The sequence below is a fragment of the Hyperolius riggenbachi genome, chromosome 1, assembly GCF_040937935.1.
Source record: "Hyperolius riggenbachi isolate aHypRig1 chromosome 1, aHypRig1.pri, whole genome shotgun sequence".
Taxonomy (NCBI): Eukaryota; Metazoa; Chordata; class Amphibia; order Anura; family Hyperoliidae; genus Hyperolius; species Hyperolius riggenbachi.
The window spans coordinates 626,018,654-626,042,790 of record NC_090646.1 but is presented as its reverse complement, the minus strand read 5'-3'; the positions used below and the strand labels follow the sequence as shown (position 1 = coordinate 626,042,790).

General features: G+C 44.2%; 1 protein-coding gene across 4 annotated transcripts in view; it reads right to left on the bottom strand.

Annotated features, from left to right (window-relative positions):
* Positions 1-24,137, bottom strand: part of DEPDC1B (DEP domain containing 1B) — a 189,516-nt gene that overhangs the window by 150,349 nt on the left and 15,030 nt on the right. For all 4 annotated transcript variants that reach the window (XM_068271829.1, XM_068271827.1, XM_068271828.1 and 1 more), the window contains exon 2: positions 503-768. In XM_068271829.1, the coding sequence (XP_068127930.1) occupies positions 503-768 (266 nt within the window). The remainder of the gene's footprint in view (positions 1-502; positions 769-24,137) is intronic.

The window sequence follows — 24,137 nt, the reverse complement described above, 5'->3', positions numbered from 1 at the left end:
TAAGATTGGCTCACACTGATCAAGGAGTTAAGAGCCAATTAAATCAGCTATTGAACGTCTCACGGAGCTCAGCAGGGTGAGTCAGCTGCAGTTGTGGGACAGCAGCGCAAATGGCAGTAGCGGCGGGTCCTTGCAGAATGCAGAAGTTGAAATCTACGCCCTGACAGGCTTAGATGGACACAAACAGGGTGTAGATTTCAACTAATGCTGCCCAAAAGCGGTTAAGAAGGATACACAGAGAGGCCTGTGATCTGTCTGACAAGGTCATATACTGGCTACATTTACATCTGGCTGATTGTGTTCACTTGATTATGTTCTTTCAATAGGCTAAACCAGGCAAAGGACAAGATGACATGACTGTGGCCAGCTAAATCAATCTGATCAAATCAATCACATTGTTCTCTGTTTTTTCTCCAGTAGGAGAATTTCCCTAACCTATACAGCCCATCGCTAATGATGAATGACAACCACACAGAACGGGACTGTGATTTGTAGAGCTCACCTGTAAAGATTGCCGTTATCTTCAAAGTCTTCTTTCCCCCACCTGCCCTTCACATCCTCTATGACGTGGTTCTTCTGGAACTTCTTTAGCAGCTGAATGGTTTGGGCTCGGGTCACTTCTGGCCCAAAGTTCTGATTGCACTGGAGCAGCTCATGCAGCCAGTCCGCGGCATCCGCGGCTGTGAAACAGTTATCATAGGTCTTGAAGTGCACCCGATGTCTCCTCTGTGGCATGCCGGCACGGAACAGCTCAATGGTCTCATTCCACTGAAATAAAACAGCAAGAAGGTGTTTGGCATTTACATGCTTCCATAAATAAAGAGCCCTTGGGCCAAACCATGACATACCCGAGACTCGGCTGCTACGAGCCCTGTTCACACAGAACCCTGGATTATCAAATGGCCTGAACCAGGCTGTAACACAGAGCTTTGTCTAACAAAATATCCGTGCTATACTACAACTGATGATGGATACAAATGCTGACCACAGGTTAACCACTTAAGGACCGTAGTGTCAAACCCCCCTAGTGACCAGGCCATTTTTTAATTGGGCCACTGCAGCTGTAAGGCCAAGCTGCAGGGCAGCACAAAACAGCACACAAGTGATTCCCCCCCCCCTTTTCTCCCCACCAATAGAGCTTCCTGTTGGTGGGGTCTGATCCCATCCCCTCCCCCACAGTGTTCATTTTGTATTTTTTTTCACTTATTTTTAAATACATTTCTTTCTTTATTTTTCTTTTCACTAAACCCTCCCTCCCCTCGCTAGCCAATCACTGTGATCAGCTGTCATAGGCTTCAGCTTCAGCAAACGTCACCTAGACAATATGCTTACATCACTGTGTAAACCCTTCAAAAGAGGATTGATTATATTACCCTCTGGTCATAGTATCATTATCTAATCAAAATGGGAAGCTTTCTGTTATTTGCATGCTGAGATAAGAAAATGAAAATATACCCACAATTCCAGCGGCACTGCACAGGTCCTAAAAGTAAGGCAAAAGGCCCATACACACGTCGGATTTCCACGAACGACGGGTCGTTTGAACGTCCCGTCGTTCCCCCGCTAAATAGGGCGTGTGTACAGGCTGTCGTTCGCTTGATAAGGGCGAGTTTGAGCGATCAGCCCGGCGGATCGCTCAAACTCACCCTTATCAAGCGAACGACAGCCTGTACACACGCCCGATTTAGCGGGCGAACGACGGGACGTTCAAACGACCCGTCGTTCGCTGAAATCCGACGTGTGTATGGGCCTGTAGGCACACAGACCAGGTAAAGCAAAGGGTGAGGGGGGTTAACATATATATTTATGGTGCTATTTGGGGGGGGGGGGGAGAATGTTACAATTTTAAGATGTTAAAAGCAGGTTCTATAGGAAAGCCAGTCGGCTTGCATCACCAACCTCCTCACACTGCAAGGCTATGTGGTAAACCCTGGACTCTGAGAAATGTGCAGCCTGCAGCAATGAAGTCTCTCCTGCAGGAAGTAGCTCCTGCTTAAATACTTCAAAAAGTGATTTATGTGAGACCAACTAAAGAATGAGCTTCTACACAGATAAACAAGGCAGGTCACATGGTGCCTTCACAGGACTGGGAAAACTGCTTTACCTGCAATTGGCTTTCATGGACTGTTTCTAGTACATGCAAATTAGTGTGCATTTTCTGCACATGAATTTGAATAGCAATGACTTTCAATGGGCCAGTTTCCATTGGATCCAGAATTTGCATGCAGAAAAAAAAATCTGCACAACATTGTTGCTAATTTCTAAACGCTGCAGGTTAATGTGAATCGCTCGTAATGTTTTTGATAGGAAATTTGTGTATGTTGTAAAGTGTGATTTTTTGTGTGTTTTACATATTCTGACTTCCTTCCTGCATCATTTAGTGATTGAAAGGGTTAAAATGCACGGTAAAGAAAATTTGCATTTTCACATGCAAATTTTGCATGAAAACTCACATCTCTAGTGGAAACATACCCTTAAAGCAAACTTGAACTGAAAATTAAAAGTCAAAAATAAACATACACAGGTCATATTTACCTCCCACGTTGTCTACTCATCAATCTCTTTCTCCTCTCCTGCGTCCTGTTTGTCCACTGTGATTGATGGAATTCTCCATCCTCCATTTTAAAAATGGCAATAACCGTGTAACAGCTTCTTGGTCAGCACACTGTTAAACTGTAATATCGCCCACTTGAGCCATAGGGAAACATGGACATTACCTTGCTAATCAGTTATCATTTCAGTTATAACTGACAGTAACTGATATACAACTGACAGCAACCGATATATTTCAGTTCTGACAGAATCTTGTAAGAAGAAAATGGTGAGCTTCTGAGAGAAACTGACAGTGAGGTAACTATAGAATATTCATTTGCAGGTACATCATGTGTTTATTTTAAACTAGCTGGTCGCCCGGCGTTGCCCGGGTATGTAATTGGCTAGTGTTAGCTCTCTCCACTTTTTCTAATCCTAACACAAAAGTTTGTTTTCTTAAAACAGAAAGAATTTGCGATAATTCAGGTTGGAGTGAGCTTGAGATGTCTCCCAGTGCATCACTGCTGAATATATGCAAATTAACCACTGTTACCCTTAGAAGCAAAACACACCTCCAGAACCGCTGGAATGCAATGATGGGTCAGCTTGTTAGTTTGTACAGAGCCATAATAATCCAACATGCATACAGACTGTTTTGGATTGTTTGAGCCTCATCAGTGCATGGCATAGGTTAATTTGGCTCTATGCAGTAGGGCTTGTAACACCGAGAGGTACAGACTAACCAGCAAGCTCATGGTGACCCAGAACTCATTGAAGTGTGTAAGGGACTACAATGGTCCTTAAAAGCCCCCTTACTAAGATGTTAAGAAAAACAAAAGTTTGCTTTCTAAAACAGAAAGAATTTGCGATAATTCAGGTTGGAGTGAGCTTGAAATGTCTCCCAGTGCATCACTGCTGAATATATGCAAATTAACCATTGTACCGTTACACACCTCCAGAACCGCTGGAACCATTGTAGTCCCTTACCCACTCCAATGAGTTCTGGGTCACCATGAGCTTGCTGGTTAGTCTAATCCTAACAGACAATTACTCAATAATGACCTAGTTTGTGAGCTTTGCGGTCTTTGGCATCAATAATTGGTATTGAAATGAAATAAATCTAATTGGCTGTGGCTCCACTCCTTTGAAAATCAATAGGTGAATTTTGATTAGCTTTTGTAGGCTCCACCCACTTTTCTGAATATTAATCCCAGTGACCAACTGTGAAAAGTTTAAGAACCCTGCCATTGACAGACAGTGTAAGAATGGCTGCAGTTTACATTCTGGCAGCTAAATTTGTATTTTTCTCCACCCACTGATGTCCTAATGTTTCCAGGGTATGTATTTGGCTTCTGTTGGCTGTGGCCACTTTTTCTAACCCTAACACACAATTGTCAATAGTCAATGACCAAGCTTGTGAGATTTGTGGTCTTTGGCATGAATAATTTTCATTGAAATGAAACACATCTGATTCGCTGTTTGTGGCCCCACCCCTTTTCTAAATATTTAACCCCAGTCACCCAATGGTCAATTGTACCAGGTTTGAGGCTTGTGCCATTAACAGTGCAAAAATGGCAGCAATTAAATATTTGCCTTGAAAATCAATAGGTGAATTGTGATTGGTTTTTGTAGGCTCCACCCACTTTTCTGAATATTAATCCCAGTCACCCAGTGACCAACTGTGCAAAGTTTTAGAACCCTACAATTAATAGTGTAAGAAGGGCTGCAGTTTACATTTTCCCAGTGAAATTTGTTTTTTTCCGCCCGCTGAAGACTCGGCATTGCCCAGGTATGTATTTGGCTGGTGCTGGCTCCGCCTATTTTTTTTAACCCTAACACAAAATTACTTAATGACCAAGTTTGTGAGCTTTGCGGTCTTTGGCATCAAATAATTTGCATTGAAATAAAATACATTTGATTGGCTGTGGCTCCACCCCTTTTCTGAATTTGAACCCCAATCACCCAACGGCCAACTGTACCAGGTACAGGTGATTAACAGTGCAAGAGGCTTGTGCCATTAACAGTGCAAGAATGGAATCAATTAAATATTCCCCTTGAAGATTAATAGGTGGATTTTGATTGTTTTTTGTAGGCTCGACCCACTTTTCTGAATATTAACCCCAGTCACCCAGTAACCAACTGTGCAAAGTTTGAGAACCCTACCATTAACAGTGTAAGAATGGCTGCTGTTTACATTTTCCCAGTAAAATTTGTATTTGTCTCTGCCCACTTATGACCCTGCGTTGCCCGCTTATGTATTTGGCTGGTGTTGGCTGTGCCCACTTTCCTAACCCTAACACACAATTAATCAATTACTCAATTACCAAGTTTGTGAGCTTTGCGGTGTTTGGCAACAATAATTTGCATTGGAATGAAACAAATCTGATTGGCTATTTGTGGCTCCACCCCCTTTCTGAAATTGAACCCCAGTCACTCAATGATCAACTATACCAGGTTTGAGGCTTGTGCCATTAACAGTGCAAGAATGGCAGAAATGTAAATATTACCCTTGAAAATCAATAGGTGAATTTTGATTGGATTTTAAAGGCTCCAAACACTTTTCTGAATAATAATCCTAGTCAGTCACCCAACGACCAACTGTGCAAAGTTTGAGAGCCCTACCATTAACAGTGTAAGAAAAACAAAAGTTTGCTTTCTTAAAAACAGAAAGAATTTGCAATAATTCAGGTTGGAGTGAGCTTGAGATGTCTCCCAGTGCATCACTGCTGAATATATGCAAATTAACCATTGTTACCCTTAGAAGCTAAACACACCTCCAGAACCGCTGGAATGCAATGATGTGTCAGCTTGTTAATTTGTACAGAGCCATAATAATCCAACATGCATACAGACTGTTTTGGATTGTTTGATCCTCATCAGTGCATAGCATGGATTAATTTGGCTCTATGCAGTAGGGCTTGTAACACCGAGAGGTACAGACTAACCAGCAAGCTCATGGTGACCCAGAACTCATTGGAGTGTGTAAGGGACTACAATGGTCCTAAAAGCCCCCTTACTAAGATGTTAAGAAAAACAAAAGTTTGCTTTCCTAAAACAGAAAGAAATTGTGATCATTCAGGTTGAAGTGAGCTTGAGATGTCTCCCAGAGCATCACTGCTGAATATATGCAAATTAACCATTGTACCCTTAGAAGCTAAACACACCTCCAGTGTAACAGTGTAAGAATGGCTGCAGTTTACATTTTCCAGTGAAATTTGTATTTGTCTCTTTTTTGTTATGGGAATAAAAAGTATCCTATTATTCCAGGTAATGTACTATGTGTGTGCCAAATTTCATTCAAATCCGTTCAGCCATTTTTGCGTGATCGAGTAACAAACATCCAAACATCCGAACTTTCCCATTTATTATATTAGTAGGATAATTTTACCCGGTTCAGGTTCCTTTTAAGGTTTTGTTTGTTTGTGCAGTTTACATTTTGTGGTTAAACTATGACAGTTTCATTGCTGAGCTAACAGTATTCCTATAAGCGACACCAGCATTAGCACCACACGATTCATTTCCTGTAGGACAAACAGTGAAGTCTTTTAGTGTGACATGAGACTGAGCCATGAATACTAAAGACTGCTCTATGCACTAGTTTCTGTCAAGGGTCACTGTGTCACCTCTTCCTTTTGTTTAATTGTTAACTAGTAGCCTGATGAAACTGAACCCGGAGGCTCCCGCCGCATGCCCAATACAGTGGTTTGCAAAAGTATTCAGCCCCTTGAAGTTTTCCACATTTTGTCAGATTACTGCCACAAACATGAATCAATAAAAGTGGTGTACACGTGAGAAGTGGAACGAAAATCATACTTCATTCCAAACATTTTTTTTTACAAATACCGGTAAATAACTGCAAAGTGGGGTGTGCGTAATTATTTAGCCCTCTTTGGTCTGAGCGCAGTCAGTTGCCCATAGACATTGCCTGATGAGTGCTAATGACTAAATAGAGTGCATCTGTGTGTAATCTAATGTCAATACAAATACAGCTGCTTTGTGATGACCTCAGACGTTGTCTAAAGCCTCATCTACACGTGTAGATGAGGCGGCGATCCGACGTCTCGATTAGCCGCCAGATCGCCTCTTCCGCGTCCCCGCACGTACCCGCCGCGTCCACGTTCGTGCGCCGGATTCGATTCCCCACTCGTCCCCACTTATCTTCCGCTCGATTCCCTGCCATTGTCCCCTCGCGGGGAGCGAGCAGGGTATCGGCGGTGGGGAGATCCGTCCTGTCGGATCTTATCAATCGAGCCGCATCAGCGGCTCGATTGATAAGGAACGTCGCGGCCACATCTACGCGTGTAGATGCGGCTTTAGAGAATATTGGGAGCAACAACACCTTGAAGTCCAAAGAACACACCAGACAGGTCAGGGATAAAGTTATTCAGAAATTTAAAGCAAGCTTAGGCTACAAAAAGATTTCCAAAGCCATAAACATCCCACGGAGCACTGTTCAAGCGATCATTCAGAAATGGAAGGAATATGGCACAACTGTAAACCTACCAAGACAAGGCCGTCCACCTAAACTCACAGGCCGAACTAGGAGAGCGCTGATCAGAAGTGCAGTAAAGAGGCCCATGGCGACTGGATGAGCTGCAGAGATCTACAGCTCAGGTGGGGGAATTTGTCTATAGGACAACTATTAGTCGTGCACTGTACAAAGTTGGCCTTTATGGAAGAATTGAAAGAAGAAAGCCATTGTTAACAGCAAAGCATAAGAAGTCCCGTTTGCAGTTTGCCACAAGCCATGTGGGGGACACAGCAAACATGTAGAACAAGGTGCTCTGGTCAGATGAGACCAAAATGGTGCTTTTTGGCCAAAATGCAAAATGCTATGTGTGGCAGAAAACACTGCACATCACTCTGAACACACCATCCCCACTGCCAAATATGGTGGTGGCAGCATTATGCTCGGGGGGGGGGGGGGGGGGGGGGGTGCTTCTCTTCAGCAGGGACAGGGAAACTGGTCAGAGTTGATGGGAAGATGGATGGAGCCACATACAGGGCAAACTTGGAAGAAAACCTCTTGGAGTCTGCAAAAGACTTGAGACTGGGGCGGAGGTTCACCTTCCAGCAGGACAATGACCCTAAACATAAAGCCTGGGGAACAATGGAATGGTTTAAAACAAAACATATCCATGTGTTGGAATGGCCCAGTCTCAATCCAGATCTAAATCCAATCGAGAATCTGTGGCAATATCTGAAAACTGCTGTTCACAAACGCTGTCCATCTAATCTGACTGAGCTGGAGCTGTTTTGCAAAGAAGAATGGGCAAGGATTTCAGTCTCTAGATGTGCAAAGCTGGTAGAGACATACCCTAAAAGACTGGCAGCTGTAATTGCAGCAAAAGGTGGTTCTACAAAGTATTGACTCAGGGGGCTGAATAATTAAGCACACCACACTTTGCAGTTATTTTTTTTTTTTTTTAATGTTTGGAATCACGTATGATTTTCGTCCAACTTCTCACGTGTACACCACTTTGTATTGGTCTTTCACGTGGAATTCCAATAAAATTGATTCAGGTTTGTGGCAGTAACATGACAAAATGTGGAAAACTTCAAGGGGGCCGAATACTTTTGCAAACCACTGTAAATGTGACATTTTTAAGAATCGGTTTTGTTTGCAAAATTTTCAGTAATTCAGGAAAAGCAGCACCGAAGCAACACGTACGGTAAGGCTGGTTTCACAGTGGGGCGTTAAAGTCCCACGTTACAGCAGCCATTAACGCAGCCTAACTCACAGCACTGTAAAATCAATTGTGCTGTTCACAGTGCCCACGTTACGTTACATAGTAACGCAGCACGTTTAAACAAAGTGCTGCATGCTGTATGTTATACTGGGCTAAGCAGCGTTAGACTGCACATGCTCAGTAATGTTGGAGGAGGAGGTCTCCCCTCCTCCGCCGCCAGCCACATGGCTAATTAATATTCACTGCACTGCAGAGACTCGTGGTAGGACTGTAGTGTTGTCCGGATCATGAACGAATCGTTCATTTGATCCGGATCTTTTTTGTGAGTCGAATCATCCGGATCATCACAATGAAAGATTCGGTTCACAGTGGAAGTCTGTCTGGAAGAAACAGGAACATACAGAATGTACAGTGCAGGGAAAGTCCTGTCCCGCTAGTCATTTCACTAAGTCTGCTTCCCTAGTAAAATGATTCAAATGATTCGGTTCAAAGATCCAGATCTTTTCAATGATCCGATTCAAATGATCCGAATCCTTAAAAAGATCCGGACTTCCTATCACTAACCTGGAGCCCCAGAGGCGCTATATGTGCTACCTGAGAGCTACTGTTTTGTCCCCTGTTTTATTGCCTGATGAAGCGAGCTTGGTCCTGCGAAACGCGTTGCATCTATTGGGGTACTAATAAATTGTTTATTTATGTCAGACAAGTAGTCTAGTCTGCTTTCGGAGGTAAGTCCACCACTGCCTCCCCAGCATATTTTAAAACTTTTAATTGTTGTTTTTATTCTGCTGGCGCCTCTGTTCATCAAAGTCATTATAGTGTCCTCCCTTGGTGGAAGGGGGACCCACCCCTACCTTTCTTCTATCTACAGAGAGCGACTTCTTAACCCTGAGTGAGGACAGGTCTAATCTCCTCACCTGCATTCACAGTAGTTGCCTCAGTGGTAACCCTTGTTTGTGAGTATAACCTTCTCACATTACATTATCCACTATTGTCCTGAGCATACTACACCATATTGGGCTCTCTGTGTCTTTTTCTTATTTTCCTACTAACCTGGAGCGGCTGCTTTGAGAGGTGCATAACGCGGCTCAATCTGACGTCCAACTTCAACACCACCATATGTTGCATTAGGGGCACGTTATGCGACCATAACGTCCCGTAAAATGCAACGTCTTGGTGTGTAAGTAGCCTAAATAATTATATATATATATATATATATACACACACAGTGCTGCCCATAATTATTCATACCCCTGGCAAATTTTGTCTTACAGTTACTTTTATTCAACCAGCAAGTAATTTTTTGATGGGAAATGACATAAGATAATAAGACGATGTACAAAAGGCATTATAGTGGAAAAAGACATTTCTCAGGTTTTTTTGCAGATCTTTTGGGAGACACCGAAGTCATTTCCCAACAAAAATTACTTGCTGGTTGAAAGTAACTAAGTCACAATTTGCCAGGGGTATGAATAATTATGGGCAGCACTGTATATAGTCTGCACCACTGTACCAAGGTTGACTTAACCACTTAAAGAGACACTAAAGTCTCATAAATACAATAACATTTCTATAGCGCTTTTCTCCCATAGGACTCAAAGCGTTTAGGCTCTCTCAGATTCAGTAATTGGTAGTAGGATGAAGTATTCACACAACAAAAGTTATATTTCTGCAAATGCCAAACTGAACAGGTGGATTTTCAGTCTGGATTTAAACACGTCCAGGGATGGAGCTATCCTGATCTGTTGAGGTAAGGAGTTCCAAAACGAAGGGGCAGCATGACAGAAGGCTCTGGGACCAATAGTTTCCAAGTGGACTCTGGGTATGACTAGATTATTAGAACCTGTGGATCTGAGAATGCGGGGATTGCTACGCAGCTGTAACATATCTTTCATGTATCCAGGGCCCAGATTATTCAGGGATTTAAATGTCAGTAGGTCGATCTTGAATAGGACCCTCCATTCTATAGGTAGCCAGTGAAGGGAATGCAGGACTGGCGTTATGTGGCAGTGACGGGGTTGGTTGGTTAGCAGTCTGGCAGCAGTATTCTTTATCAGCTGTACAAGTCCTTTTTTGGAAGGCCAGTGTAGCGAGTATTGCGGTAGTCCTGTTGGAAAGTAATAAAGGCATGAACTAAAGTTGGTAGATCTTCTGGGGGATGAGGTGCTTGATTTTTGCGATGTTCTTAAAGTAAAATTAGGATGATTTCACCACAGCAGAGATTTGAGTTCTGAAGTTTAAATCCTCATCAATTAGAACTCCCAGGCTAAGCACATGATTAGAGCTGCGTAAATCTGTGCCTCCTATTTCCAGTGGTGAAGACTGCAAGTGAAGTTGTTTTGTTGTCATGCTCTGCCCTCCAATCAGAAGGACTTCAGTTTTGTCTGCATTTAGTTTCAGACAGTTGTCATTCATCCATTGCTGTAGTTCACATAAGCAGGCGTTTATAGTTAGAGTTTGGTCTGTCACACCAGGCTTGAAGGAAAGATCCTTTTTTTACTTCAAAAATCTGTTTCTCATCCCTGCCCAAACTAAAATGCTGCATCCCCTCGGCTGTAATCTAACTAAATCCCCCCTAACTCCCCCCTCTCTCTCCCCCGCAAAATCCACGACTTTCTTGGTCGTGGATTTTGCTGCTGGAGGAGGCAGAGCTTTCAGCCGCAGCTCTGCCTCCATTCGCGTCTATCAGCGGCGGATCTCCGCCTCTCCCCCGCCCCTCTGTCTTCCTTCACTGAGAGGGGCGGCGATCCGGGCTGATAGATGCACCGAGAGGCAGAGCTGCGGCTGAAAGCTCTGCCTCTCATGGAAGCGCTGCCCAGAATTGCCCTCCGGGGAGTTTGGGGGGGATTTAGTTAGATTACAGTCGTGGGGATGCAGCGTTTTAGGTAGGGCAGGGATGAGAAACAGATTATTGAAGCAAAAAGCTGATTTTTAAGAGACTTTAGAGTCCCCCCCCCCCCCCACCCCAGTGATCAGGCTATGTTTTTTACTAATTTGGGCACTGCAGCTTTAAGGCCTCGCTGCAGGGCTGTACAACTTAGTAGCACACAAGTGATTCCCCCCCCCCCTTTTCTCTGATGTCTGCCGGCATGTTTGTTTATTTTTTTAAATATTTGTTTCTATTTTAAATAAATTTACCTTTTTAAAAAAAATATTTCTACATCCCTCCCCCCACCAGCCAATCACAGCGATCGGCTGTCATAGGCAACAGCCTATTACAGCCGATCGCTCTCCTGCCTCCCAGGGGGACAGCCGTGTCACCCGGCTGTCCCCAGTACATGTACAGTGTAAGACGGCGGTTTTGCTGTCTAACAGAACAGCGATCGCCGCTGGGAGACTGATAGCATAGCATAGCTCATTGAAGCGGAGATGCACAAGCGATCTCCTGCAAAACCCCACTCCAGGACTTCACACTAATTGGCAGTGAGTGGCCCTGGGGCTGCCGCTGCATCCCCACCAATTGGCGTGGAGCGGTCGTTAAGAAGTTAAAGAGCTCTTTACTGAAACGCTTGGTTCAAACGGCAAAACGCAATTGCTGAGCGATTTTGCAATGCTATTTTTAAAAGGAGTGTGAGTTTTTACACATTCCTTAAAGTAAAAAAGAGGTGAGTGTCAAACAGGATAGGGTAGGAGGCCCCCGTGATGAACAAATGTTGTGTTGTACGACTATTTAAAGGGATACTGTAGGGGGGTCGGGGGAAAATGAGTTGAACTTACCCGGGGCTTCTAATGGTCCCCCACAGACATCCTGTGTTGGCGCCGCCACTCACCGATGCTCCGGCCCCGCCTCCGGTTCACTTCTGGAATTTCAGACTTTAAAGTCTGAAAACCACTGCGCCTGCGTTGCCGTGTCCTCGATCCCGCTGATGTCATCAAGAGCGCACAGCGCAGGCCCAGTATGGTCTGTGTCTGCGCAGTACACTCCTGGTGACATCAGCGGGAGCGAAGACACGGGCGTGCAGGCGCAGTGGTTTTCTGACTTTAAAGTCTGAAATTCCAGAAGTGACCCGGAGGCGGGCCGGAGCATTGGGGAGTGGCTGCGCCAACACAGGATGTCTGCCGGGGACCATTAGAAGCTCCGGGTAAGTTCAGCTCATTTTCCCCCGACCCCCCTACAGTATCCCTTTAAGCATTAATTGCCAGCAAAAATCTGGTAATGACAAGTAAAGGATGGTCCTACCTTAATGAAGCAGTCCATCCATTATGCAGTATAAAGCGAAATTAACTTTATTGGGCATTTTTAAAATGAGAGGCCTACATTGATATAACCATCTAAAACTCACAATACTGCACTTGATTGGGCTCCTGGTTTTTCCTCCCGTCCCTTTTTCTATTCTATCAAAGAGGTGGAAATGAACTTATAGAATAGACAGTTGTATCTATCCTCCTACTCCTAAAAATTCCTCATCAGTGAGGGTTATGCTATAGCCCAACCAGGTCCCTAAATAAGAAACAGTCACTTGCATACCCAATGTTTAACTCTTTCAGACAGAGAAAGAAAAACAAGGAACACAGCCTATTTATTTGTGTGGTTGGCATAGTACACAAATCCATCTCATCATGTCATGTGCCAATGGGCGTGACCGCGGCGGGAGCCCCAGGACCGCCTAACGCCAATTGGCGTCAAGTCCTGGGGTCGGCTACTGCAGGAGATAGAGCATGCTGCGCTTCAGTCTCCAAGCGGCGATCGCCGTTTGTCTTTTTACTAAGTACAGCGCTGCGATCTGCAGCAGCCATGTGACACAGCTGTCCCCCTGGGACACTAGAAAGCGATCGGCTCTCATAGGCAGAAGCCTATGACAGCTGATGGCCAGGATTGGCTAGCTGAGGGGAGGAGTTTGAAAAAAAAAAAAAAGTACAAAATAATAAGAAAATACTGACAAATATGTATTTAAAAAAAGCATTGGGGGAGCGATCAGACCCCACCAACAGAGAGCTCTGTTGGTGGGGAGAAAAGGGGGGTGGGGGAATCATTATTGTGCTGTGTTGTGCGCAGGGCTGTGGAGTCGGTCCAAAAATCCACCGACTCCGACTCCTCAGTTTAGGATTCCACCGACTCCGACTCCTCTAATTTGCATATTACAATTTTGTTGATTAAAAGTATGTAACATGAAATTCGTCTCTTAACTGCCAACGCTTAGGAATTTTACAAGACAACTGAAGTGAGAAGGATATGTAGACTACTATATTTATTCCCTTTAGACTAAAACTAGTCCTTGGTAAGAGTACTTGTAAAAGGTACAAACCGGAACAAAGAACATCTATCAGGCCCTAGGCAATGTAAGTGTGGGTACATGTAAGAATGATGTGCAGGTACTCTGCAGGGGAATGAGGAGATTGTAAACAGACAACACCTCTGTGTTCAATGTGCACAGCATTCTCAGTGGATTCCCTGCAGCTCTGTTGGGAGTGCATATGTAGAGTATAGTACTACTGTGTAACAAAGTAAACCTGAGACAGATGAAATTCAAGTTTTATACATACCTGGGGCTTCCTCCAGCCGCCTTCAGGATAATCAGTCCCTCATTGTCCTCCACCACCTGGATCTTCTGCTATGAGTCCAGGTACTTGAGCCAGTCAGGCGTAGTGCGCATGCACACACTCCGCCGCCAGGAGCATACTACACCTGTGCAGCACTATTGCGCAGGTGCAGAATGTTCCTGGCTGTGGGAGCGGCATGCGGCCGGACAGCGCTGACTGGCTGAATTACCAGGACTCATAGCAGAAGATCCGGGTGGTGGAGGACAGCGAGGGACTGATTAGCCTGAAGGGGGCTGGAGGAAGCCCCAGGTATGTATAAAACTTTACTTTTCATCCGTCTCAGTTACCCTTTAATTTGTAGTCACCAAACCAAATTTTAATAACATATCACATTATTTGATTTCATCAGCAAAGGGAGTGCATACATTTGCATAAATTAGCATCAATGCAGAATTATTTCCATCTCGTTGACCATCTCTATTAGTGACACAGCTACACATCAGGCTTTATTCTTACAGCATAGATGTTATTTAGTATATATAAGAGATTCCTGTGTACACATCATATATACAGTCACAATCAGATATGTATATCTGACCTTAAAAATACGGGGACTGCTTTATTGAAGCAGCACAAGTAACTAATTTTGATTGGTTTATTTCATTTTTGTGGACTAAACACAGCTATTACTGTATATATACATTATTTTTAATGACTATTATCTGAGAAATAGAACATTTTATCATATTTTCTATTTTAATTACAGTTACAAATTCATTAGGAGTCGGAGTCGGTGCATTTTTTCCCGACTCCGACTCCAGGCACCCAAAATTGCCCGACTCCACGACTCCGACTCCACAGCCCTGGTTGTGCGGCCCTGCAACTTGGCCTTAAAGCTTGGCCCTGCAGCTTGGCCTAACCCGCCACGGGTTAGCACTGTGGTCCTGAAGTGGTTAAGCAGAATCGCTCTCAAAAATGGTACAATAGCACTTAGCAGCCTGTGCTGTGTGAATACCATATTTGCCTTGTGTTTAACGGTACTCTGCAATGTCACATGAGAACACCACAGAATGGACTGACACTGACATGTTACCAAACACAACAAGCTGTCTAAAGCTACATACTCACCGGAAGATGGATCGGGGGATCCACGGTGACGCAACATACGAACGGTTCCTGATCCATCTTCCGCAATCAAGTACTGCGTGAACAAATGACGTGCACCAACACGACTTTAAACAATTGTGGTAGTTAGAGCAGGAGTCTATGGGGATCGGAGCAATCGTCCGCAATGTTCTATTCATTATCCGTACTACACATACAATTCATTAGATCACTAGTAGACCTAAGCCCGTTTAAAAACGGGCTCTAGGTCTCTCTCACCGCCGACACGTGTCAGTGTGCACTCACCCGCCGCCCTCCGCCCGCACCCCCGAGCCCCATCCTCCTCCTGTCCCAATGGCTACACATGCACAGTAGCCAAAACAAACGGGACACAGGGACAGGATGACGACGCAGGGACAGTTGGGGTTTTATTGCATACGATAAGGTTTGTTTCGTTTCAGGTTTGCTTTAAATGTATTCAGTCTGTATCCTTTTTACATGAACACAGTGCAAACTGAGCATGTCACAATGTGTAAGGGCTTGTCCACACTGTGAGCATTTTCGTGTTTAAGCGTTGGCGATTTTGTAAATCTCTAAAAACGCTTGTGCAATGATTTTCTATGTGAGTATTCTCACATGAGCGTTGAGCTTTCTTTCCAACTGCAGGACGTGCACCATTTTCTGGATGTTTGCACTTCAATGCACAGTATGGGAAAAGCGCAAAACACTTGAAAAAGTGATTGGCTAAGCAATCTTGTGAGCGCTTTTCCTCATAAAGTACATTAAATTGATTCAGTTCCAGAGTTCACTTCCTGATTGTCTTTTCTGTTTAATGCTAATCGCCAAACAAAAGCGATTTAGAAAATCGCTAATTGCTCAACAATCATCGGGAAAAGCGCTTTAAAAAGTACTCACAAAAGCGCTCAGCGCTTGCAGATTTATAATGAAGATGCTGGAGCATTTCCAGTTCAGTGAGGGTCCGTTTCCACTATCGAGCAGATTCGCACAACCAATACAACTTGGTTAGCCTGTTTCCACTTGTCAGGAAAACAGCGTTTTTCTGTGTGGGAAAAATCTGCACAGCAGAGCCATCGATTCGCATACAATGTAATTAATAGGAAATTCACATGCGTTTTCACTATGCAAATTTTCCATGCGAATTTGCGTACGTTTTTGCATAAAATCAATGTAAAAGCACGCAGTAAGTTTATGAATTTAACCATGTCAGTGCCTAACAAACGCGAAAACGTACGCGAATTCACGTTAACATTCGGGTACGAATTGCGTTTTCCGCAATGAATTCGTACAGCACAGGTGGAAACGGGCCCTGAACATGATAACATATTACCACACTTACATCGCATTTTAATATTTGAAGCCTCACAAAAAACTAAAAAGTATTGTAGCCAGAGAAGATACAGTAGTTGTTTTTCAGTGAGAGTTGTCCTGTCTATTTAGGAGTTTATTAAAATGGTTCTGAAGAAGGAGCAGCGGGGAAACGAACAGCTGCATAAGATTAGACTTCACCAGGCACAAGAGGCTGAGCTGTGTATACTGAACATTCAGTCATGCACCTGGGTGCCCTTATAGATCCATCCCTGCAGCTCTTATCAACCGGATGGCCTTGAACCCTGGCACTAGCTTTCAGCCCACTGAGGCACAAGCAGTGCAGCATAATGCTGGGAATACACGTTACGTTTTCGCAGCAGAATCGTTCCGATAGATGCCTTCGATAGTTACAATGTCGTCACGTCCGATTCTCCGCTTGCTTTCTCATAGAAATGAATGGAAAAAAAGATAGGAGAAATGAGCAGTAGATAAGAGAACCAAGCAGAGAATCGAAAGGTTAATAGATCGCACGGAGAATCGACCGCAAAAAAACGTAACGTGTATTCCCAGCATAACGGAATCATACAACAGGAGGCTGCAGTCTAACGCTGGATAGATATGGAGGCTGCCATAATTACTTACTTTTAAACAATGCACATTGCCTGGCTGTCCTGCTGATCATCTGCCTCTAAGCCAGGGGTATCAAACAATCACGTAAGGGGCCAAAATCTAAAACCTTGTCTAAGTTGGGCTCCAAATTAGACTGTCTCAAACTAAGTGGCGTTACTATAGCAAACAGCTCCTCCCCCTTCTGCAGCAGAGTAGCGCAGCGGAGCAGTCTAATATTTACCTGCCCCACTGCTGCTTTGGCAGAAAAGGATCAAGATGAAATGTGGCCCAAGGCAAGTTGCTAGCCTTAGTGGTATTTGTAAGTTGGGGGGGGGGGGGGGTTACCAGCCACACAAAGGGGTTTGGATCCCCAAGGGGGCTCCAAGTTCATTTTGCTGAGCTGCACCCCAGCTCAACCGGACGATGTTTTAACCAGAAATAATGTCTCCGCTGTGCTCCTCTGGTTGGCAAGGCAGTGTGTTGTTTTACTGCTTACAAGGATGCACATTTGAAGGTCTGGAGGGCAAGATAAAATGGCAAAGAGGGCCGAATTCAGCCCACGGGGCTTGTGTTTAACACCTGTGCTCTAAGGGCTTATTGCCATTAGAATCAGCTGCAGCCCAAAGTGCGATCTGGACAGCAAGCCATGTTACAGATTGGCTGTCTTTCCCCATGCACCTCGCAAGTAGGGAAACGTTGCAAATCTGTACATAGTGGAAACGGACTCTAATAAATACTTTTAGCCATAGAACAAGCAAGCAGATCAGATGTTTCTGACTTTAATCTAGTAGGACTTCAGTTGCAAGCTGTATGCTTGTTTCAAGCCCAATCTACACGATACGATTCTTTGTGCGATTCGATTAAAATTCTATTCACGATCCGATTAAATCCCACATGTCTGATCGGGATTCGATTCAATTCGATTTGCCATTGCAAAACAATGGCAAATCGAATTGAATCGAATCCCGATCGGACATGTGGGATTTATTCAGATCGTAAATAGAATCGTAATCGAATCGCACAAAGAATCGTATCGTGTAGATGAGGCTTTGGGATCCGGGTACTTATTGCAGCCAAAAAAAAATTTAAAAAATCAGCAGGACTGCCAGGACACTTGTATTGTTTAAAAAATAAATAAATATGGCAACGTCCATATCCTTTTCAGTTCAGGTGTTAAAGGACCACTATCGCAAAAAAAAATTGTAAAATTTAAAAATGTATACTTACGGAAAAACATTTCTTCTGGAGTAAAATACACTATAAATTACTTTCCTCCTATGTTTTTGTCATGTACAGTAGGTAATAAAAATTTTGACAGATCTGTCAGTTTTGGACTAGTGACATCATCATCTCCTTATGGGGGGGATTCTCAGTATTTCCTTCATTCTTTACAAAAAGCATTCCCTGGAAAGGATCTATACAAGGATGTCAGCCAGCCTCCCTACTCGTTTGTACACTATTTTGGAAGTTAGACTAAGGCTGCTTACACACCAAGACGTTACAGGCGCACGTTAGTGCGCCTGTAACGCTCCCCCAACGCACAGCAATGTAACACAAGTGGGCTGTTCACACAGCCCACGTTGCGTTACATGTAACGCTGCACGTTCTCCGCAAAGTGCAGCATGCTACGGCGTTGGAGCGGCTATAGCCGCGTTAGACTGTTTGCACCTGCGCAGTGGGGGGCGGAGAGGAGGCGGGGAGAGCCAGCTACAGTAGCCGCGCACATGGCTACTTAATATTCACTGCACTGGCGGGCGCTGATTGGCCGGCGGGACCACGTGATGCGGAGTGTCTCGCTCCGCATCACGTGGACCCGCTGGCCAATCAGCGCCACTCTAGGAGACATTATAGGAATCGAGCCGCCTAACGCGGCTCACTCTACCGTCGGCTCTTGCAGCACCATACGTTGTGTTAGGTGCACGTTATGCGACCTTAACGTAGCACCTAACGCAACGTCTTGGTGTGCAAGTAGCCTAAGGAAGTGCTTTTAAAAATTTAGAAAACACAGAGAGTCCCCCATGAGGAGCTGGAGTAGTCCAAAACCCGACAGATTTTTTGCTACCTACTGTAAGTGTCAGGAGTATAGGAGAAAAGTAATTTATACTGCATTTTACCATGGGAGAAATGTATTTCTTATAAGTATGTGTACACATGTACCGTATTTTAAATTTTACAATTTTTTACGATAGCGGTCCTTTAAGGTCTCCAATTATGCTAGATTAAAGTCGATGCGAACAAATAAACAATGATACGCAAATGACTTTACCCCACATAAAGAGCGAGACTTTTAAACGTTTTCCACACTCAGATATTTCAAACAACTGTGTCATGTAAATATTTTGCACACAAGTGACATGCTGTAGAACAATGTTTGAACAGCCTTGTACACCCCTGGCTGACTTCACGATATCTACTCAACAGTCTGAGCTGATCCGTCGGTTGGATAAGACAAAATGCCCGATATAAATCGCCCAATATGGCAAAAATCGGTCGTTTGGACATTTCCAACGACTTTTGTAAAGCTTTACCCTGAAGCACCTCAGCCTGATGATTTTGTCGGCAGAACAGTACAGAATACTGAAGATAAGCTTGTTAAACTTTGACAGCACTTGTTGCCTAGTCACTCTTCAGTTTTCATTTTGAAAAACAAAGGTTTATAAAAGGGGAACTTTTTAACTTCTCATTTCGAAAGTCAGCTGGTCTGAACAGGAACTTTGGCTGAGCATAATAATTGCTAAACTCTAAACTAGCAAATAGGATGTGCCCGCCCTCCTCATACAAACCCAGATGTTTTCAATAGCATAGATTAGTATACATAATATTAAGTGCATATTAGCAGACTGTCAAGTTTTAAAGACATCCTCCTGTTGGAAGAGACGCCAGAAGTATGATAGAGATAAGAGCACATATAATGGACTTGGATTACCGTTAAAGATTGTTTAGTGTCGGATATGCGTTGTGCCAGACAGTGCTTGGAGATGTTGCGGATTTGTGTATACTCAGACTGTCTGCAGCTTGTCACAAGACGAGTGACAAATGAGGGTTACTTCAAAAGGTCACAGCTCTTTACATATAGAACCTATTTTAAAGATAAATTTAGTCTGGCTTTTAAAATTAAGCAAAACATAAGTTTGCCTTCTTAAAGGGAAGGTTCAAGCAAAAAAAAAAAAATGAGATTCACTTACCTGGGGCTTCTACCAGCCCCATGTAGCCATCCTGTGCCCTCGTAGTCACTCACTGCTGCTCCAGTTCCCCGCTGGCAGCTTTCTGACCTCGGAGGTCAGGGCCACATTGCATACATTTTTACGCATTCCAGCTAGTGCAGGAACAAAAATTTACGCGTTTCACCACTAACACGTAAAAATGTATGTGTTAATGTTCCTGCACTAGCGGGAATGTGTAAAAATGTACGCAATTTGGCCCTGACCTCCGAGGTCAGAAAGCTGCCAGCGGGGGACTGGAGCAGCAGTGAGTGACTACGAGGGCACAGGATGGCTGCATGGGGCTGGTAGAAGCCCCAGGTAAGTGAATCTCATTTTTTTTTTTGCTTGGACCTTCCCTTTAAAACAAAAAGTATTTGCGATTACTGTATATACTCACATATCAGCCTAAATTTTCAGCATAAAAAATGTGCTGAAAAGTTACCCCCTTCGTTTAAAGGAATCATCAGGCAAAATGTAAATAACGAGGTTTACTCACCTGGGGCTCTCTCCAGCCCCTTTCAGCAGACTGTCACATGCCGACCCCTCCGTCCCGGGCTCCCCGCACGGTACTTACTGCGCCAGGTACCGCTGTCAATCATGGCCACGTTGTCCGCGACGCTCTGCACCTGTGCAGTAAGCTCCCGATGACATGCTCGGGAGCGAGCATTATTCGTCTTATTAGACGTATATTACAACGGGACCAGTGGCGGGGAGCGAAGCATCGGAGGAGGACGGCGCGGGACATTGCAGCTGTAGGGAGGTCGATAGAAGCCCCAAGTAAGAGGCGGTTGTTGTTTAAACAGTCCACAGAACTCCTTTAAATGCGAATCAGTGGAGCACACCGGATAGTGGAGCAGGTTTTGTTACTGGCAGAGGAGCGCAATGATTGTGCACTAGTGATCCTGCTCTTACCAGCTTGCGCCCTGCAGTGTCCATGCCCCCCATCCCCCGCAACATGGTGTGCAGAGTGCACTGCTCAAGACTACCCGTGTCCCCTGGCTTGTGGAGCAGAGCATGCAAGTAATGTGTAAGTGGTGCAATGATTGGGGATTCTACTGTGGCAATCGCTGTTTTTCATATCTATGACACCATCTAGTAGCCTCATGAGAGCTGTTTGATCCTGGGGCACATCTGGCTATGGGGAGGGGGTTGACTTGTACTGGGGGAACATCTGACTACTGTGAAGGGGGCTATATTGGGGAGGAGCTTATATATGAGTCAATCACTTTTTCCTGGTTTCTGAGGGAAAAGTGGGTACCTCGGCTTATACACGGGTCAGCTTATTTGCGCGTATATACAGTATTTAGGTTGGAGTGAGGATATGCGATATCCCACAATGCATCACTGCTGAACATGTGAAAGGACAATACACTCTGTACAACGCTGCATAATATGTCGACGCTATATAAATACTTAAAGGGAACCTGAAGCGAGGTCAATTATTTAAAATAAACACATGATGTAGCTGCAAATGAATAGTACATACTTACCTCGCCGTCAGTTCCTCTCAGAAGCTCACCATTTTCTTTTTACAGTGATCCCTTCCAGTTTTGACAATATTTTGTCAGAACAGAAATATACCAGTTGCTGTCAGTTACCGTATATATCAGCAGCTGTCAGTTACAACTGAATGTGCAAGGTAATGTCCATGTTTCCCTATGGCTCAAGTGGGTGATATTACAGTTTAACAGTGTGCTGACCAGGAAGCTGTTATGGGATAATGGCCATTTTTAAAATGGAGGACGGAGAAATCCATTGATCACAGTGGATGAATGGGACGCAGGAGAGGAGAAAGAGGTTGAGTAGTAGACTACACAGGAGGTAAGTATGACCTGTGTATGTTTATTTTGACTTTTTATTTTCAGTTCAGGTTCTCTTTAAGTAAATAAAATAAATAAACATGCAAATCATCCCTTTATTGTCCTTGATAGCTAAACACACCTTCAAAACCTCTGGGATGCAATGATGTGTCAGCTTGTTAATTGTACAGAGCCACAATAATCCAACATGCATACAGACTGTTTCAGACTAGTTGATCCTCATCAGTGCATGGCATTGATTAATGTGGCTCTATGTGGTGGGACTTGAAACACCCAGAGTTTTGCATAGCATCTTAGGAGACATTTTGATCCCTTTCACACTCCTAGAAGTTCTGGTTCACTGTGAGTTTGCTGGGCAATCTGTGAGGCCCAGTGCACACCAAAAACCTCTACCAGATCTGCAAAACGCCAGAGGTTTTTGAAGCAGATTTCAGAGAGATTCTAGGCATGTTTAGAGACCGTTTTCTATACATGCGTAGTGGTTTTTGGAGCGTTTTTGTGTGGCAGATTACAAATATTGTTACAGTAAAGCTGTTACTGAACAGCTTCTGTAACAAAATGCCTGGAAAAACGCTCTGATGTAGTGTTTTTCAGAGCGGTTTTCCACTTTCCTATACTTTAACATTGAGGAAGAAACGCCTCAGAAATCTAAGAACTGCTGCAGCCCCGAGTTTGCATTTGTGGAAAAAACTAATCGCTCTGGTGAGCACCATCCCATTCACTTTCATTAGCCAAGCGGTTTTCCCCCTGCAAGCATTTTAAAAAACGCTTTAGAACCGCTCTGGTGTGCACCAGCCCCAACTCTTAAAGAGAACCCGAGGTGGGTTTGAAGAATATTATCTGCATGCAGAGGCTGGATCTGCCTATACAGCCCAGCCTCTGTTGCTATCCCAAACCCCCCTAAGGTCCCCCTGCACTCTGCAATCCCTCATAAATCACAGCCACGCTGCTGACAAACAGCTTGTCAGAGCTGGCTGTGTTTATCTCTATAGTGTCAGTCTGCTGCTCTCCCCGCCTCCTGCAGAACTCCAGTCCCCGCCTGCATCCCTTCCCTCCCTGTTGATTGGAGGGAAAGGATGGGGGCAGGGACCGGAGCTATGCAGGAGGCGGGGGAGCAGCTGAGACTGACACTACAGATGTAAACACAGCCTCACAGCACGGCTGTGATTTATGAGGGATTGCAGAGTGCAGGGGGACCTTAGTGGGGTTTGGGATAGCAACAGAGTCTGGGCTGTATAGGCAGATCCAGCCTCTGTATGCAGATAACATTCTTTAAACACACCTCGGGTTTTCTTTAAAATTAATAATTCTTAAATAAGATAGATACAGGACAATACAGCCACTGTGTTCTCTCCAGGCTATTTTAGCTGGGTGTTCCATCCGGCTAGTTTTGTTGACCACCCGGCTGTCATTGGCCAACTCGTCCCCTGCTGTAAGCAGAGTAGCGCCGGCCCTGCATTCTCATCTCGCCCCACCCGTCTACTTTTTCATGCCACCTGCCTGGAAAAAAATTCTGGGGAAAACACTGAGCCATTTCAAATAATGATGCTAGTTATACAAGTATATATAATATATCTATCTATCTATCTATCTATCTATCTATCTATCTATCTATCTATCTATTTATCTATACACACACACACACACTTTAGGCCAGGCACCTACTTTCAATTTTACAAATGCTTTCAAAAAGAAAAAACAAAAACATTTTTGAGAGCGATTTTGGAACTTAAAAGCAGGGCTGTGGAGTCGGTCCAAAAATCCACCGACTCCGACTCCTCAGTTTAGGATTCCACCGACTCCGACTCCTCAACTCCAACTCCTCTAATTTGCATATTACAATTTTGTTGATTAAAAGTATGTAACATGAAATTCGTCTCTTAACTGCCAACGCTTAGGAATTTTACAAGACAACTGAAGTGAGAAGGATATGTAGACTACTATATTTATTCCCTTTAGACTAAAACTAGTCCTTGGTAAGAGTACTTGTAAAAGGTACAAACCGGAACAAAGAACATCTATCAGGCCCTAGGCAATGTAAGTGTGGATACATGTAAGAATGATGTGCAGGTACTCTGCAGGGGAATGAGGAGATTCTTCCTCTATTACACATTCTTCATGCACAATCTGAACAAGGTTTATGGGTGACAGACAACACCTCTGTGTTCAATGTGCACAGCATTCTCAGTGGATTCCCTGCAGCTCTGTGGGGAGTGCATATGTAGAGTATAGTACTACTGTGTAACAAAGTAAACCTGAGACAGATGAAATTAAAGTTTTATACATACCTGGGGCTTCCTCCAGCCGCCTTCAGGATAATCAGTCCCTCGTTGTCCTCCTCCACCACCTGGATCTTCTGCTATGAGTCC